The sequence below is a fragment of the Xenopus laevis genome, chromosome 1S (genome assembly GCF_017654675.1).
Source record: "Xenopus laevis strain J_2021 chromosome 1S, Xenopus_laevis_v10.1, whole genome shotgun sequence".
NCBI classification, from domain to species: domain Eukaryota; kingdom Metazoa; phylum Chordata; class Amphibia; order Anura; family Pipidae; genus Xenopus; species Xenopus laevis.
The window spans coordinates 152,131,971-152,152,706 of record NC_054372.1 but is presented as its reverse complement, the minus strand read 5'-3'; the positions used below and the strand labels follow the sequence as shown (position 1 = coordinate 152,152,706).

The 20,736-nt window shown below is 36.0% G+C and overlaps 1 protein-coding gene across 3 annotated transcripts in view; it reads right to left on the bottom strand.

The window, feature by feature from the left end:
- Positions 1-20,736, bottom strand: part of rph3a.S (rabphilin 3A S homeolog) — a 107,669-nt gene that overhangs the window by 54,361 nt on the left and 32,572 nt on the right. For 2 of the 3 annotated variants that reach the window (XM_041575587.1, XM_018237522.2), the window contains exons 2-4: positions 19,581-19,671; positions 13,216-13,227; positions 3,409-3,552 (exon numbers count right to left, since the gene is read on the bottom strand). In XM_041575587.1, coding sequence (XP_041431521.1) covers positions 3,409-3,552; positions 13,216-13,227; positions 19,581-19,654 — 230 coding nt within the window. In that variant the 5' untranslated portion in view covers positions 19,655-19,671. 3 annotated transcript variants of the gene reach the window in all.

The following is a 20,736-nucleotide window of genomic DNA, read 5'->3' as shown; positions in this document are numbered from 1 at the left end:
ATGGATTTAATTGTTCTGGGACCTTATTTTATATGTGATAGTTTGTTTATAAATGCCCATAGGCAACACTGGAACATCTTTGGCAAAGCTGTTCTAGGCTCCTTTCCAATCAAATCTGCTGCAATGCAGGTAGGTCAGGTGGAATTTTACCCTTTAGTTATGTTTCCCTGCCAATTTTTGTAACTGATGAAAATATTTGATATCCAAACGAAATACCCAAACATATACAAAGGCAATGACAAATGGATTACATAATAATACAAATATATTTTTGTTTATGCATTCACAATTTTGAATGTTGCTGCAGAACAGTATATTGTTAAAACTTGCTTCTGTTCTATACTATTCTGCATTGGCTATGAGCCTCCAATGGAAAAAAAAACTCTAAAAAAAAAATACTCATTGCGGCTTTTTATATATTATGGGGTCCCATTCACAGTCATATATTTCAAATAACCTTCCAGCCACAAAGATTCTCATGGGTAATTAGCTTAATCCCCCATCATCTCATTCTAAATGTCAACATAGATTCAATTCTATAAGTTGTGTTCATACATCTCATAGGAAGAGCCTGATAGCTGCCTGTGGCATCTACCACCATCATTTAGGTCAGCAGCATTGTCGTGCCTTTATGTTTTAATAATATTTGTAAGTCTGGTGAACACTTATAATCATAAAGTGTTAATTATTGTGATTAATGCTTAAAATAAGGGGAGAAAATATCATTCATATTTTTATGTTACAATTTTCCCCCCTCCAACAAAATTAGACACATTACTAATGAAACACCACAACGCTCACTACTCTTGTTTGTCTCACTGCTTTTGATGTCTATGAATTTGTTCTCATTAGCAGATTTATATTGGCTGCAACAACTATTTTATAAGATGCCACCAGAACAACAGCTACTAACAGCCCAAAATTTCTTTGATTATGCTCATACTTACAGAGATTAAACCATCTCAAGGATAACAAAGTCCTGATTGCCTATGACTAAGTGCTAGGTAAGCATGAAATGCGTGAGGCCATTTTTTGATACTTTTTAACATGTATTAATAAACTATATATTTATTACAAACATGCATGCTCTTGGGATTGTTTTCATGAATTTTAAAGTCCTGGAAATGCAAACATTACATTACAACAAATGTTGTTTTTGAATGAAGAAGTGTGTGAAGCCATTGTTTTAAAATTTCAATAATAAAAATACCCACTCCATCTAATTTAGTTGTTTTTGGACCACAGTGGGCTGCTGTGATCTTCTACTCACCAACTATTGATCTACTAATAGACCACAATCTACCTTTTGAGCAGTAACCAACTAAACACAATATAACAGGGGACAAGTGCCAGCATTTGAGTTGGCATTATTAGCAGTATGCCGAACCAAATATGTATCAGTGCTTTTAAGAAATCCATTAAACCAAAGACCCAATAAAAACACCAGCGCATTGAGGATAAAAGAAATATGGCTGCTTACCAGAGCATCGAGGATAAAAGAAATATGGCTGCTTGCTAAATTAACTTAGAAAATAGAAAGCATAGGTCAAGTCAACAGATAATTAGCCTGTGGGAAGTTACTAAACATTTAAGGCCTAAGAAGTTCACAGAGTACTGGTTAACTGATATGGTAGCTGCTAATTACTTCTCTAACCAAAGGTAACCTTGATTGACTGCACTTCAGTAGATCCTCCTAGTAAAACTATTAAATTACTGCCTGATTGCCACAATACTCATATTACTCTATTAGCACACCCATTGAACTGCCTCAGCACTTGAGTACAGCAAAATTCCTGTTGCTTTTAGAGCTCCCCATACAAGACAGTTAAGTATATTGGGGATATCCCATCTGTCACTGGCTTTGTCAGTGTTTTATTTATTTATTGTATTTATAGAACTGTGATCATATTTGTGATAAAGTAGTGTTCTGAATTCTAATCAAACATATGAGCATACTGGATGAACTTTGATAATAATGGGTATGAATTACATATTTTTGAAGTTTGGATCACTAAATTGTATTGGGACTTCTACATTTTTCACATAATTAATTTAATTTTATTATTTGTTTCATTAGGGACAAAAGCAGAATAGTTGGTGGCACAATGTTTTATACTTATCATTTTACAGCAAAAAGTGTGTTTTATTACATTGGATCAGTTTTATTAACAAATGACACAATTTGCAATTTAAGTATCACAGTTGTTATATTTTGCCCCTTTAGGTTATGTGGATAACTAGTGTAGATTCCACTGATACTTGTAACAATTGCCCACCAGTACTGTATTTCATGCATTTTTCATTTCCCTTTTTTTATTAACTACAGTTTCACAGAGCATGCAAAAGATTTTCTCAAAATGATTTACAGTTAATTTAATGTTATTGAATGCTCTATTGCACAGAAAAAAAGACATATCGGCAAATCTTACAAGCAATAAAAGTCAAGTCAAACAATTTCTTTCCGCTATAATTCATGAGCTTCTCCTCCATCTCCATTTTGGAGTTGTGCTGCAGAAATACACGCTTGAGACTCACACATACGATTTCCCTTAATACAGAAACAATATTTGCTAAACCCATATCAGATAACTGACTGTTGTAACATCTAATTAGACTGATATGTGTGCCAACAAAATGAGCCTTTATCACCAAATAAATCCCATAATTGCTGATTGAGAAGTATTCCTCTCTTTGCTAAAGCTTCTTAATCAATTAACTGGTCATATAAGTGCTTGCTTTGTCTTAGCCTATTTTTTTTATTCACTTCTCATATAAAACCCTGTCACACATCACTGTAGTAATAACAAATCAAATTTCGAATCTGGGGCAACCGTAAAGGGCAGATTTATAAAGGGTCGAATTTCGAAGTTCAAAATACTTCGAAATTCAACCATCGAATTGAATTACTTCAAATATCGAAGTCGAATTTTTTTTTCATTGAATTTGGCAATTTGCGGTCGAAGTAAAATCGTTCGATCGAGCGATTAAATCCTTCGAATCGACTTCCAAAAACTTAGAAAACTGCTCTAGAAGGTCCCTATAGGCTAACATAGGACTTAGGCAGGTTTAATTTGGCAAAGTATTGAAGTCTAAGTTTTTTTAAAGAGACAGTACTTCGATTATCGAATGGTCGAATATTCTAAGTATTTTACTTCGAATTGAAGTCGTAGTAGCCTATTCGATGGTCGAAGTATCCAAAAAATTACTTCCAAATTCAAAGTTTTTTACTTCGAAAATTCCCTCTAATTCACTTTGACTCTTGATAAATCTGCCCCTTACTGTTGGAACATTAACCTTTATCTTTATCCCTCCCATCATCATTACAAAAAATTTACGTTATTCTTACACATTTCCCAGTTTTTTTTCAAATTCTCTATGTTTAAGCTCAAATACAAGAAATGTTCTCACCCAATACGTTCTTCCTCCATTTCTTCCATTTTTTCCGCACGGGCTATAACTCTGTTAATGATTTCCTTTTCCTCATCTGTAAGTTCTTCATGTTTTCTTTGCCATTCTTGATTATTTGGGTGTACTGACCATCCAGCATCAAGCCTGAAATACCAGAGGAACAATTCATAGTTGAGCAATGAAATTACACATAAATACACTCTGGTCCATTTTATTAAACAATTTCATGAAATGAGTAGATACTGTACAGTTGTCATTTCAAACTTACTAGAAGGTTACAATGAATAAAAGAGAAGAGAATACATTCAGAATTGTTAATTCTTTAACAGTAAATATAATTAATACATGGATAATGCATTTCCAGCAGTTGGGGATGGGGTATCTAAAACCCCTATACTTACTAAATAAGTATTTGCCATTAGTATTCTTTTTGCTTTATTTACAATCTATATTGTTAATAGTATAAGCTACACTGGGCCAGACATTATGCCAGATGTTACCAAAAAAAAATGGATCTCCACAAAGGAAACTGAATCTTGAAAATCAGTTTAAAGCATTAGTCACAAAGTAGGTGATGTGCAACAACTCTGCATTATAATCAACTGACAAATGGTTGACCTGAGAAAACTAGTCAAGCAGGAACAATTTTAGAAAAGCTGGCACTATGGTGCACTTTGTTCTCTCGCAGATACTCTTCTTTATCTTTATGACTTAGGTATTTATTAAGGTGACACATTTGAAAAGAGGATGATAAATGATTATCCTTAGAAAATGTGAACTTTACAATGCAGCTAGTTTGGAGTTTAAACACAACAGTCAAATAACGAAGACCATTGCAAAAATGTGTCAAAATATGAATGTCGATATGGTAACCAAAGTAAAATTTCTTCTCCACCAAACTTTACAGTAGACCGCATGGTTTCAGGCAGAAAGAAGTTCTTTTGATATAGACCAAACCAACAATCATCTGTTCCTTCTGTTTCCACCTCTCCAGAGTCCAATAGCCTAGATATTTAAAGCACTCACAACTGTACATGGCATTGCCAATGGTCTTGCTGGGCTTGTGTGCAGCTGCTCATCCCAAACAAAAACAATGAATATGATTATAGAAAGGTTGTCTGGATACGTTTGGCTTATATGAAATGCCCCAATGTTTTTGCCCATATAGTGTATAGATCTTCACCAGCAGATAGTAACCTGCAACTCCCTTTCCATAATATTGTGTGGAAAAATATTTACAATGGTCTCTATGCTTTCCTGGGTACAGCCCATGGGCTAATATGTCCACTTGTTTCCATATCTGCTCAGCAATGCATAAAATGTTGTGGGAAAAAGACATATTTCCTATATTCCGCTTGTTGTTACGGAATTTACTTTGTTTTGGCTTATTGTTACTTCAGTATTCGTTTTTAAATTCAGGATTTTTTTATACAAGAAAACAAACAGGAGGGGGAAGGAAAGCACATCAAAGTGTTTTTCAAAATTTGCACCATAATACAGTATAATTTTAGTAAAAAAATAAGTAAGGGTCACAGAGACATTTTGAGAGCTAGCATTGCCTGCTTGCTGGCTTGATCTGTATATTGGCATCCACCACTGAGCAGAGTGAGGTCTAGTGTCTCCATGCTAAACATTACTGCCTTTTGTATAAAATTTGAGGCAATCATTTCCTACTAGCATTAGTCTTTTTTGCAATATAGATAAACCAACTCTACAGTAGGGACAAAAAACTGCCCATGTTACTAAATCGGTATGCTTAAAATGTCTGTACTCCAATCATATGCAATCAGATCTCTGTACTACACTCAAACGCATTGACTTTTGCTATGATATTCTAAATATTATATTGCAAAAGAACAGATACCCTCGCCCCACCTTCATTCTTCCAATGCTACATGCAGATATAGATGGGAAAAAAATCCACTCAAGCCCAGAGTAGCAACATTACAAGTCTTTTTTATTTTTAATGGAACAAAGAGAACACAACATTTTTCAGGCTGACCTGCATCATTACTTTGCCCAGAGCATCTATTATTTCCAGTCCTTACGTAAGATCTGTCAGCATGAAAATAGCTGTTGACGTTTGAAAAGAGAAATCAACTGATTGTGTGTAACAAGGCATTACTTCTGTCCAGGTCCTTTTCATCTATCCCCAGACACATTCAGTTCAACAATGCACAGTAATCTGCCTGCTGCTGCCGTACGATCTTTAAAATCCTGTGATTATAAAAATTTAAATGGCTATAAAAAACCGAGCAAAACAGAGCAAGGTAATAATCTCCTCATGAATCTTATAATATAAATAGCCATTTATAGTAGTTAGCGCTACAGTAAAATAAAGTTTAAATGTGGGCATGCACATATGCACAGGACAGCCATGTGAAATAAGAAGGCATAAAAAATATTTGCCCAGAATACACAAGCCCACCAGCCACTACACTAACAAATATTTTCTTATTGTATTAAGACACATCATGTGATATAATTCTATGGCCCTCAACTGAGGTTAGACTGCAGCCCAGAGCATCTCTAAAAGTTATGCTTCTCTAACTAACCTTGCCTTGCTCTCCCTTCCTGTATACAGTGAGAATAAATGGTGGTTGCATTGTGGAGATAGGACTTTTAACTTTCTATTCACATTATAATAACCAGCCCTCTATAGAAAGCAGTAGCCAGATGCAGCAGTAATTACATATATTAGGTAAGGCAGGTTTTAAAGGGCAGTTTACATTTTAACTCTGAGCAATATGTAGATTCAAAGGTATTGAAAGACAATTCACAATATTGAAAAATGTTTTGTTTTCGACTTTTTATTTACTACCTGTCCAATTTGGAGTTACTAGGTCTTTTGGGAGCAAGTGGAATAAAAGTCAGAATTGAGGAGGAGGTGTGATGTAATAAAATGGAACAAAGTATACTATAGTGTTTAATATAATATAATATAGTAATATAGTATAAAATATATTCATAGAAAAAAATATTTTCCCCTATTTTAATAAATCTGCCCCTCGTTTTGCCATTTACCACTGCACAAATTCTGAAATGGAGGGCTACAAACTGCTTATACAGGTATAGGATCAATTATCCAGAAATTCATTCTCTAGAAAGCTGTGAATTAAAGGAAGGCTATCTTCCATTAGCTTCATTTTAAATAAATAATTTTTTTTTTTTTAATAATAATTTGTTTTTAGTCTGTAATAATAAAACAGTATTGTATACTTGATGCCGAACAATGATATTGGCTACATTTAGTAGTTAAATCATTTTTATTAGCCTTATTGTATGATGGTCCAAATTACAGAATTAGGATAACAGGTCACATACTTGTATTATGATTTACTATAAAACAGCCTGTGGCATGTAGTAGAATCATTCAGGCATGTGCATAATGATATACTACTGTATTAATACAGTATGCAACCCCTATGTTTTAAATAGTCTGAAGAGTAAATAAATGTTTAACATATATGCTGGCTTATGTATATTGGCCTGGAATGTATGTCTATATCTTTGCCTTGTACTTGTGATAAAAATGTGTTTGCATGCAACATTATATTTGAATGTTCTCACCAACCAGGGGCACTGCTCCAAGGAGGCGAATTTTAAAATATCCCCTCAGGCGAGAGTGCCAAGCAGGGTACCAGGGAAGGCAAAAAAGTTGCCTCTGTTTTTTAAACTGAAAGATCTGCTTTCTAGTGCAAGCAAGCTCGATGCTCTCTCCGCTCTCTCTGCACCCCTCAAACCTACTCCGGTGCAGCAAAAGGTAAGTGATGAGGGGCCTCAGGCGGCTCCGGCATTGGAAACGGCACTGTTAAGGCCAACTAAGGTCAACCCTTACTTTTTCTTCATGCAGTACCGCGAGTATGAAAACAAGTGATACTACAGTATATAAACCTGTTTAATATGAGTATTCTGTCTTTGACTTAACCGAGTGTTCTTTAAAAAACATGAATGGGGTCATTTAAAATAATAGCAGTGTCTTTTATGACATTATTCTATTGCAAAATATAATGTGAATGTTTTGTGGAGTAGAAAAATGTAACTGTATTGTTATAATGTATTTGCTTTACTGCCATAAGAGTTTAAAAAATCGAGCGTAAAACATTAGTTTCACTCCTCTGAACACATTTGGTTGCTGTCTCTATAATTGTACCTAATTTCATCTCATAATTATCTTTTTCATGCTTGGAATGAATCATAACATTGCAGCTTTGTACGCTACAACCTTATATAACATTACAGAAATAAATAATTTAATGTTAATATTTGCAATCTGCACCAAATACAGTAGGTGGTGGGGGGGGGGAGGTCAAAAAAACACTATTAGACCAGGCACATATTTTGTTGGTGACAGTTACAAAATGAATCAAACATTTTTAAATATCAACTATCACCAAAGAAAAAGAATTTTTATATATATTCCGGAGCACAAAATAGGCATCTGAAAAATATGACTTGTGTATACTCATGAAGATATCATTTTGACTTAACTTAGGGGGTTATGTAATAAAAGGCACCAGGGTTGGACTGGAGCCTTGGGGGCCTACCGGGGCTGTAAATGAAGTGCTCTCCTGGCAGTCCCGGGGGCCCCTTCCAACTTCCAATTCCCTGGCACTCAGCGATTGTATGTGCTGACACGTCGCTCCGGTTTATTTCTTTAGTGGGCCAGCCGGGGGAGCAGGTCAGGGCTGTCGGGGGCCCACCTGTTTTTTTCCCGGTGTCTGACTGATCTATACACCAGTTTGTACCACATATACCATATATTGGATTACCCAGTGATATCATCTTGTTTAACCACTAGTCAGTCTACTTGGTTCCCATTTATAATAACTTTAAAGGGGCAGAGTAGACAAGTGGAATCAAATTTTAAAGCAGTTCACTCTGTGGACAAGCTCGTGAATCAGTACAATTAGTTCTGTATCTTATCTACAGGCTGCAGACATGGCAAAGTTTGACATTTGAAGAAGACCTCAACATTTACAGACAATGCACACAGCAATGTATTACAGGTTTAATAACTACAAGTTTAGCTCTATTCATAACACCATTTTGGTATTGGTCCTGGCTATAATCAGAGATTTACAAAGTGGTATACAAGAGGCTAGAAGTGGCTAATAGCAGATGAGCCAGGTTTACTACTGCTTTTTACTAAATTGCATCGGTCAAGTTAAAGGGCAAGTCAAACCCCAAAATTAAAAATTTGTCTAATAAAACATAATTCTAAGCAACTTTCCAATACATGTTTATTAGAAATTTTAAAATTGCTTTTAAAGTTATTTGTAAGACTGTAAGCCCTACGGGGTAGGGTCCTCTAGCCTTTTGTTTCCTTGACACGGAGCACTTAATCTGTATTGTAATTATATTTTTTATATTTATGTGAATTGTATTTCTAATAATGCACTTATTGTTACTTTTTATTCCAAAGACCCCCTGTTTGTTACTTCTAATTTATTGTTTTGTTGTACAGTGCTTTGCCCTCAAGGAGTGCTTTACAAATAAAAATATACATACATACATACATACATAATTGCTATTGAAAGCAGCAAACTCCTGGTTGTTACTTTTTAAACAATGTTGCAAGAGCCTGGGTTCTTAATCAGCTGCCTTGCCTTACATTGTATTAACAGTCTGAGCCACCAGGGCAGAGAATAGAAAGTGACAGACCAGCATTGCTTTCAGTGGCAAGACATACTGTATACAAATGATTAAAAACCATAGAAAATGAATGAATATTGCAAAGTTGCTTGAATTAGATTTTCTATTATTAGGAAAATTTTATTTTTTGGGTTGGGATTCACTTTAAAGGGATATTCTAGACAGAAGAATTTTATGAAAGGCACCTTAAACATAAAAGCATCAGTGCAAATATGCAGAAAAGACACAAAGACAAGTTGGCTGCATGTCATTTTTAGGCTATAGTAAATAGGCTGCACAATTACTCTCAGCTAGTAGCTTTACCCTGATATTTGCTCCCGATTAGAACTATATTCCTTAGGGAGTGAGCCCTCGCAACGTTGTGGAGGCCGGACGTTGTGCAATTATAATTGTGTATACAGTAATGCACAATAATTGGGCACCAGTGGTTCTTGCAACGTAATTATAGAACTGATTGATTCTATACAAGCTAATCCACATTCAGTCAAAAAAAAGTAGGAACATATAACAGCAGTAGATATATACAAGTACCAATGGTGCCAATATTACAAGTACCAATGGTGCCAATATTACAAGTACCAATGGTCAGTATATGTCCTGCAGGAACATCAACTTGCACAGCGTCTAAGAAGGGACACCCAGCTTTCAGCCTTTTCCCTAAATGGAGCAAATTCTAACGCTTAGTCACTACTTTGGAGCAATTAGAACCAGGATTCACAATCCACTCAACAGTGGAGCCTCAGCTGCTTGGCTAAATAGCCTACTATCTATTACTCCTAGAGTAACCTATGAAAGTGAGCTAACCTTCACTTGCTAGACCTGACCGTGTCTAGGTTTCACTTCACCCTTCCTGCCTGTTCAGGTAAGGAATCTAACAAAAATGGACTCTGAGCACGTGTGCTCATCTTATATATGGTAACACAGTGTCACCTAGTGGCTAATCTTGGGATAATTGAGTCTAGCTCCTGTTTTACTGAGGGGCCCTTAATTGGAAAACTTTAAGGGGTCCAATATACTGTAAATGGGAATACATTAATCAGTTCTCTACATAACAAAGAAGCAACCCCACCTATTTCTGAATTTTTCTTTTAGTCAGTCGTGTGAACTGACTGCTACAGATTGTTTTTTTTCACATTAGACAGTCCCATCTCTTCTTTTGACCCCTCTCACTGTACGCAGAAGATTTAATACCAATAAAACATAGATTTTTATAAATACTATCAATAGTAAAACACCTAAGCACAAGCCCATCTTCTCCAGGTACAGGAAAGACGATAGCTTTCTATCCAGTGCATGACCCACTTGCTTTTTCCAGTTGTGTTAACAGCCGGAGAGAGGAAACAACTTCCTTCCTAAACAGCACAGATTTGCAAGTAACCCTGTCACTTTAAATCAGATTCTGTTAGTAATCTGAAGAAGTGGAGTGGATCTGATACTCATTACCTCTTCCTTGGAAAATTATTTATGTACAGCAAGTGAGGGTAGGTAACAGGACCACATCAAAGAATGTGCAGAGTGGCTTCTCACTGAGGACACCACCTGCATGTTATATTAACCCACTGGCTGTTGCATGTAGGTTAATATACCTTCCAGGGAGGCTACTCTACAACATTATACATGGCAGCCTCTGCAAATTCTTTATATAAGTTGCAGAACATGTTCTTTATATGAGGGTATTACACCCTACAGAGTATTGATTTTACTGCTTCAACTTGAACTGCCAACTGCTTACTTTCTGCAGTCTCTCGCTTATTTATAAAGCTTTTTCTTACCCTACCCATCAAGTCCATCCCAACAAATATTGAAATACAGGTCCATTCATTAATGTTAGGAGACTTCTTTCCCTGGGTGACTGTGCAACTGAGACACAACAGGCATATACACACAGATCCAGAAGTGTAAACAGGATTAAAAAGACCAGTGAAGTGTATTGAAGGGCAGGAGAATAGAGAAGTTTATTAGAGACTTGGTTTTTTGTCACATGTACATGTATGTATGGTTTTGTGGGGTGTGTGGTGTATTCTACAATGTCCCAAATTGTTTTTTACAAAGTAATTGCTTACTAGTATATTGTTTTAATATCTGACATTTAAGCTCCTTATTGGTACTGTTACAATACCTTAAATTGTAGGCGCTGTGCCTTATGGTGTGCTGAATTATAATGCATACAAAGGATAGTCAAAGGATTGTCGCTTGTGGCTGCGGCATATTATGCATGGTGCTAGATTATTTTGACTGTCTTGAAATGCAGGAATGTCATGCAATTTTCATACACAAAAAAAACTAGTTATCTTTTAATATAGCAAAACACAACTTAACTATAAGTTAATTGTCTTGAAAATAATTAAAAAAATCTATAATTTAGAGGTCCTCCTGGCAACCAAAACATAAATGTTGCACGTGTTTCAATATAGCAATAGTGCAATGATTAAGAAAAGAAATCAAAATAAATGCTAGGAGCCCATATACAGCTCTGAGTAGGAAGATATATTAACAATTACTTTCACTTTACTAAGGCCACGTTCACACAGGTGAATTTGACTGTGCTGCGTTGTTTAGACTTGTGTCATTTAACGTTATTTAACCTGTATTCATTGGCACTTCTAAATTTGGATCCACAAAAGTGCAGTGTAAACTGGCAACAGCAACCATTCATTAACATGTTGCAACCAACACAAAATAAATACAGATTGATTGTAACACTTGAGCACCATATATAAATGGTGTAGTGCCTAGTGCAAGAAGTTTGTATGTTCTCCCTGTACTTTAGGTATTGCTGTTCTATACGTGCTAGATACACACTTAGCAGATTAATAAATTAAACCATTTGTGCATTGTAGTGACCTCAATTTGAAACGCTAATGGTGCAGGGACAGATGTCAAACCATATTATTATCCTTTATTTATATAGTGCCAAAAGGTATGTGCAGTACTTAAGGAGAAACAAACCCTTAATTAAAAAAAACCCTACCCCCCCACCCTACCTAGGCGCCCCTCCCTACTCCCCCCCCAGCCTAGCTGCTACCCCGGGCAAATGCCCCTAACTCTTTATTTATAATGCAGAGTTCATGGCAGCCATCTTCGTCTCTTCGGTAATCTCTTCGGAATGAGACTGGGGAAGCGGCGCATTTTCTGTTTCGCGACACCTGTGCATTCTGCGAAACTCACGAAAATTGCAGAAGAGCCAGTCTCATTCTAAAGATTACTGAAACGGCTGAAGATGACGCCCATGAACTCCACTGGACAGAATCTGCGCGGAGGGTTAAGTAAAGAGTTAGGGGTATTTGCCTGGGGGGGGGAAGCTAGCTGGGGGGGGTTCTTTTTAAGGGTTTGTTTCTCCTTTAACAACGATTGCTTATCATTCACATCAGTTACTGCTGTAGTAGAGCTTTCAGTCTAACAACCTAACTAGGCACAAGCACATTTTTTGTCTGATACAGTCTATGGAGTTTTTTTTTACTGAACAAAAACTGCATAGAAAATATCCCATTGACTCTAATGCATTTGATGCAAGAAAAAAAAAACATGGACTCCAATGAATTTGGAAATTCATCATTATTTGCATACAGGACAGTTTCGCTCATCACTAGCACTCAACCATACATGCACACAAGGCTTATATTCATTAGAAGCCAATTAAATCTAGGATGTTTATGGAGTATAGGAGGGATGAGGAGTATCCATGTAAATCACTTATAAGCCATAGTATAAATGTAGCTCAAAGATGATTTCACTGACATTTGGAATGTAGAGAAACAACTGTGTTTAAACCCGTTTCCTGCCACCATTGCCGAGCGATTTGGTTTTTTTAAATTCATCTGATTGGAGTGTGGAACTGTAGGATTTCTGTAGCTGGCTGCTGGAATTTACATCTGTAATTAGTAATCTGTAATTAGCAGCTCATGGCATGCAGGTTTTTATGACTGTTTGCCCTATTAAACCGAGTACTCATCATAGCTCTGTAAAGTGCTACATAATATGTTGGTGTTGTATAAATAAAGATTAATAATCATTTACCCATACCTTTTAAAAAATGAAATAAAAATTTTAAATAAATATTTAATAATACATAAATAATAATTTACCCTTTATATTATAAACGTATTTAAAATCATGATAAAAGGAAGTGAAAGGAAACTTATTGATACTTACTGTGTTTGTTCACTAAGCGAAAGCAAAGAAAAAAAGAGAAAAATAGCATCAGTAAAAACAGTATTTATTGGCTTCACTAAATGTTACCCTTCGAGACCGAAACCGGAACAAGAGCTTGAAAATGCTAGTGGCACAGCAAATGGAAAAACTTTATAATGCCCCAATAAACATATTGCCAAGCTCTTACACTAGACCATTAAGACATAATAGTGATACTCGTATACATAGTGCTGCTCTTTAAATTGTGCAGATGGGGAGCAATGCAATAATTCGTTTTTGCGTATTCTTAAGGCATGGATAACCAAATTATGGAAATATCCCTTAGACGGAAAACCCTAGGCTACAAGCATTCTGGATAACAGGTCCCATACCTGTACAATTTGAAAATCCAGTCCTGTGAAGGTGAACTGCTATTGTAATAAAACACTGTTAGTTTGGAGTCTATAAATTATATTTAGTTTAACAGAAACAGAGCAAACCCTAGGGAAGATTCTATACAGATAAATGTCAGTCTGTGCAGAATAACCCATGGGCATATGTTTTACTGAATATTTGGAGAAACCCTATTTATAGCTAGGGTTAATAATTAATATTTGATTCCCAGGTGGGGATAAAGCAGACCATTTCTTCCATGTTGTTAGATTAATAGACTACAAGTAATAATTCATGAGTGTGAGACATTCTATACATGATTAGGCATGAATAATGCCTTGTTTCAATTACAACACTCAATAAAATTCAACTATCAATTAAGTTAAAATGCAACTATCAATTAAGTTAAAATTCAATTAAACTAAAGTTATTTATCAATGCAGAAGAGAATGAATGGATTTATAAATCACTGATTGTTTGATCATTATTATTGTCATCACAATTCACCAGTTCTCGAAAAAATGAATTTTGCATATACATAAAAAAATTTAATTTGGGTTTGCATATTAATCCGATCATGTATTTATATAATACTGCTAACCCAAAGATATTCTACTAACTCAAATATGTATATAGACACATACAAGAGTCCTCTGCACTCAACCCATTATCAATATATTTAAGACAGCGACATTTTGTGCATACTGCTACTGAAAAATGCTTTACCCTTTAAACAAAACAGGGATTGTTTGTCCATATATTGCAATATATTTAAGCTGGACAACTACGTCAAAGTCATCCCATATCTGGCCAGTCCTACGCTTAATTTTCATCTGATTCATTAAGATTAATTTCCCTTGTTATATATATATATATATATATATATATATATATATATAATATATATCAAAACAGGGGGGTTGTGGGAGCACTCTAAAGGCTTTATAGTATATATATAAGTATAATAAATGCTGTTGCACATGTACCCAAAACAGGGGTTATTTTGTTACAAAGTTATGATCATAAAATTGATAAGCCACCATACCACGTCAAGGTAAACCCCGAATGGTGGTCCCTAACTTATTTTATTTTTATGTGCATTCTAGCATTCAGTGGTTGTAGCACCCCATACCCCCCTTTAAACTAGTGGTGATCCTATGCTTTTAAAATTGGGCTTTTGTTTGGGAATATCTTTCCTTTAAAATCCTGATTGCTGGCTGGGGAGGATTTAAACGTTGGATATGCATTGTGAATAAAACACATCATTTTTTTCACCAAGAACTGTGGAGTGCGGGTCCATCCTTTACTACTATATATATATATATATATATATAGTGGTTCAAGGCAAGAGATGTAAAAGGACAATATTTACTTAAAGATATATACCAGTTTGGTAATATTCTTTAATATTAGGGATGCACCGAATCCACTATTTTGGATTTGGCCGATCCCCAAACCCTTTGCGAAAGATTTGGTCAAATACCAAACCTTTCGTGGAGGGGAAAACGTTTTTACTTCCTTGTTTTGTGACAAAAAGTCATGCGATTTCCCTCCCTGCTGATGATTTGCATATGCAAATTAGGGTTCGGATTCACTTCGGCTGGGCATAAGAATTTGGCAAAATCCGGATCCTGCTGAAAAAGGCCAAATCCTAGCCAAATCCCGAACCGAATCCTGGATTATGCCACTTAATTTGATATAAACTATCTGTTGCTTAAGTACTCATTTTGGGGGTATAGTTTTCCTTTATTCAGTTGCCATCAAAAAGCCTTACCTTTTTTATATTGGACTATTACTAGATATCTTATTTAGCTGAAGACAGCATTACGCAATTCCTCACCCCACCTCCTAACTTTTGCGTCATTCAGATGTGCAAGTTAGTGTGAGAGCTGGAAGACACAGGTTACTAATGAGACATGTCCTCACCTCTATATATATATATATATATATATATATATATATATATATATATATATATATATATATATATATATATATATATATATATATATATATATATATATATATATATATATTTGGGACAATAAATGATATGACTGTTAGTAACAGGTTCCTGTCTGCTTATTAAATATTCTGCTCCTTTCTAAAGTGTTACTGCTCATAATATGAAAAACATTTTTTTAAGATAACGCCGCCTGACCCGCAGAGCATCCATGAATTAAAGCACAAACAACTAATGTATTTATACGATATTTGTATATGGTAGAAATAGATTCGAATATGGCGGAACAGAATGTCTCCTGAAATATCAACCTTAGGTTTCTCTGAAAGTAATAAAATAGGTACTTCATCTCATACAGCTGCTTCTTCTGTGAAGAAATCAGTAGCAATTAGTGCAATACAAAATATACAGATGAGCACTTAATAAACTGCTGATGCATGTAATGAAATGTGCATGATATGTATTTCATGTGTATATATTTATATATATTGACTAAACTTGCCTAACTGCTGCTTACAGTTAAAATTGGTTAACAATATAAAGGGCAGTTAAATTTAATTGCATGATTACTATTTTAAAATTATTAATATATATATATATATATATATATATATATATATATATATATATATATATATAATTGCATAGCACTGTCAACGCAGCATTTTACAGATATCTTTTATCAGAATCAGTCCTTGTCCAGGGGAATTTCCAATGTAATTTTCCTTTCCCAGCTACACAATGACACAAACACAGGCGAAGGTCACTTTCATCAGGAACCAATTAACCTGCCTATATGTTTTTGAAATGGGGTAAACTGGAGCACCTACAGGAAAACCCCACAAACATAGCAAAACGCTGCACCTGAGCCACCAGATGCCATCGGTGAGTGTGGTCATTTACCGCGATAATTTTCACTTCATGCTTTAGATGTGTTAATGCTGCACCTGAACGTGATTGTACACCCAGGTCCAACTTTACGCTGGGTGAGCCACATTTGGAAATTTAAAATTCTTTACTCGTGGGATTGAGCCGCAATTTTTCCTGTCTTGTGTGCAAAACATACAAACTCCATGCAGATAGTGGCCTGACTCTATTCAGGCACCATTTCTCTGCACAACACTGTTATATCATGGAAAATATCATGCAGCAAACCTTCCTTCCTTTCTCCCAGACCAAAAGACATATGGTGGTGTAGAGATAAGACCATTAACTCAGCATCCAAGAATATGTTTCAAATGGTGCTATTAGCAAAGTAAATGTAAATTGTCTGTAACCCCATCTTGGCCACTTCCCTGTGCCATAGGCTATACACCATTAATTTCTTACCATCCACAGGTCCTGAATCCCCTTTGCTAAATGAAAGGATACTGGGAAATTCTCTCTATGGCAGTGCCTCCACCTAGTGGGGATACACCTATGGGGTGTGGCCTCACTAGGAAACAAAGTATTAAACCACACCAGTGCTGCAACAATATAGAACTTTATATAAATGGAAAATGCAAAGTAAAATACATTTACACATTAATAATACCCCTGAACCAAGAAACCCAATTTGTAATTACAGTAATAATACCCCTGCCCCGGGGATCCCATGTGGTAGTCCCAATCCAGGCACAGTCCCTACCAGGCAAAGTCCCACACTCCACTACTGGTGGATAAAGAGAGTCAAGGTCCCTTTTCCTCCAAGAACTCTTAACTTTCCCCAGGTAGCGCTACCTGCCCAAATACCTCTCCAGATGGACAGAGGTATTTGCTCGCATCAGCATACAAGTTCAGATCCCCAGAAACGGTGTGTTCCCAGTCGAGCAACTGGTCAATAATCTGTGATTTTTGAGGCACACAGCAATTTTTTTCTGGGTTTCTGGGTTTCTATTTGCTCGTATGTAGCAGGCACACAAACAACGCCTGTTCTCAAACAGGGGACATGTTGGAGCCTTTCAATACCCTCCCTCAGGCATAACTCACCAGGGACTCAAACAGAGGGTCAGGCACCCACAGCGACTTAATCCTCAGACTGGCTCCCAAAATAATCCTAGCCAAGTATGACAAACCTGCTTTATTCTTCAGGGCACAGGTCCAACACTATCCATAGTGCAAGCACCTCATAAGCCCCTTTCATATCAGCATCCATCCATAGGCAGTTGCTGTCACAGTCTCTCCACTGACTCTAAACCCTCCAGGGTGAGCTCACTCAGGCTTGGGGCCCTGCACCCCAAGACCTACAGGGGCCCCTCAAACTCCTTAGACCCTTACATCTTGGCTATAGTCCCTGCACTCCCGACTGGAGTGAAATGGAGTGAAGTAGACTGACAGCTATTTGAAGAAATGGCTCAACAGTGACACCTTCTGGCCAAATCAGGATTCTGCCGTGGCACGCTGCACAGGGACAAAGGAATCACTCCCCCTCCCTTATCCAATTTAGGTCCAACTGTTAGCTGGCTAGGGGATTTCCAACTATGTAGGATAACTTTACCCTATGGAACCCTACATGTCCAAACTGTCTATAATTGAGGTGTTATTTTCTCAGAATGAAAAGCACAGAAACAAAAAATTATATGTTAACATTATATAGTTATCTGTTATGAACTGCAGACCATAAGCAAACAGGCTGTTGCCCATGGTTAACAACACACAAGAGACCAGAGAAACTGTGTTTAATAGATCCCATATCTTCATCCAAGAACTTACAGTCCTGCAGGTTTGACATTATTATTGACAGTAATATTGCTGAGAGGGAGAGCTTTATAACAGTTTTGTCTAATAATATTGTATTTCTGCTTAGGTTATTTAAATAAAATAGTGGCAAACATGATTTGAGTAGGAATTTAGGCAGAGCCATGTTACAGACCACGTGCAAGGCTTTTCATACAGTGCCATATAAATAATCCCTAAAATATGCATCATAGTTGTAGGGCGTTGGACAAATTCAATCTAAGGGGCAGTAGAGTTTCAACAAATATAGTAAATACAGAGCTACGGTATGCATTGATCCATAAACAGCATCCCCATATAATATATGCACTGACCAATATTATGGAACCAGAGAACACAAAATCACATATTAAAATGGGGTAATTCTTTCCTTTCAGTGAAGAGTTTGTATGGTCAGATAATGTAAATAACTTTAAGACACATATGATATTATTTAAATTACAAAATACACAATATAGGCAAATTGGGGACTACTTTAGTAAGTGTCGTAACTATAGAGGAAGCAGACCTGGACTGCAGGATCTGTTTGATCTGTAGAGATTGTAAAGATCCTCCACTTTCCTACCTGAGAGTTAGTGGGTGGGGAGTGAGACAAGCTAGTGAGCGCGTGGGGAAAGGAGGGATGGAAGGGATTGTGGCGAGTGCCAGGCCCCGTCCTCAGGCCCGGTGAGCTGTGTAATAGTAATAGTAGTAGTAGTGGTAGTAGTAATAGTAATTTATTGGCTTATTTTTTGCTACGCGGAAACTAACTGGAAACTATAACGGGTTACAGTACATGTAAAAAATATGCCAATATTTATGCTAAAGCTGCAAAGCTGCTCCAATTTCGTTCATTATAATCACTCATTGTTTGCAGTATTCAACAGAAAGCATTGAATTTATTGCAGATTTGCATTCATTCAGAGTTATGATGTTTGCATTACAGTAAAATAGACCATTATATGGATTTCCAAAAAAAGTGTTTTCGAATACAGTTAAAAACCAAATAAATTTTGTTATGATCCATTTCACAGAGCTTATGGGAATGCTTCACCTGAAATCCAATTGTATTTAGGTCTAAAGGAGAAATTGTATAGCTATGAAAATCACTTGAGTTATAGCCATAATAGAATCAAATATTTTCATGAAAGCACCATTTGTTTTAAATGGAAACTTTAACGGAATATGAAACACACAGAGAGTATTTGGAGCAGTATTTTGGGCACATACTGAATATATATGTCTTTTAGGATCAGTAGAAATATGTTTGATATACATCACTTCAAAAAAAAAAAAATAAGCTCTTCATTAATTAAGGCCCTGAAATTAAACTTACTTGGAACGAAGTGCCATTTTGTCATTGGGGCACATCCAGCGATTAGAACTGTTTCCAATCACAGTATCTGTCATCCTTGATATTTCAGTCTCTGTTAGAAGAAAACACATAGAAAGCAAGCTGTAATTTCATGTAAGACCGAAATCTAGCCTCACAGAGTATGGGAATAAGGAAATTGTTCTATAACAAAAGACAGTGTTTACCCTCGGTGTTTTCCCCTAATCCTTTTAAAAATCCACACCTCTTTAGGCAGAATATTGCATTGTCATTCACGATTTCATATGGCATTTTAGTAACAGTAGTAATTTAATTTTGCATTTTTCCCAGGTTTTATTATTTTTATTTTAATGCACAAAAATATAATATGATTTATACATAAAACAGGTGTTTCACCCCCCAAAAAATAGATGTAGTATCTTAAGCATGATAGAGATCTCTCAAACTGTACCTTAACACATAAACACATAATTTGATATAAAGCCTTTTTAATGAAAATTATTTTCTATCTATTAGTATGTGCCTTTGGATAATCCTTAATTGGAACACTGTGATAAATTCTCCCCCTGACTCATATGAGCCACTGTGCTCACTGACTGATAAACCAATGGCATGCATCATTGTGCCAGGTTACATCAGCCAATGAATGGGCCTGTCCGGTTATCACCCAGACAGGGCTGTCCAGGTCAAAAGTGCCTGCCCAGTTCTTAAATAAGGAAAACCGAGCAGGACGCTATTAGATTGATATGGTGATCAGCCAATCACTAGATAATTTTCAAATAACTGATTCCAGTAAAAAACAAAATCTAACAAAATAACTGCCTTTTGCAAAAATTCTGCATGTAGAGAGACATGATGTCTGGCGGTTTTAATAGAGTGAGCTCTAATACATCTTAAAAAAGCCCCCTATAAGATATATTGGATCTAACAGTCAATGAATATCTGACACCAACTCCTGAATGAAGAAAGAATGAAGAGAAATAGATGCTGAGAGAGGAATAGTGAAGATAAACTTGATTATTTCAGAAACGGTATAGAATTTTTAAGTGATTGTATTAAGAAAGTTTCGTATTTCAGTTTAAGCTTATATTACATTTTCATTTTCGCGATAGTTCCCCTTTCAAAACGTAGATTATTTGGATAAAATGGAGTCTATGGG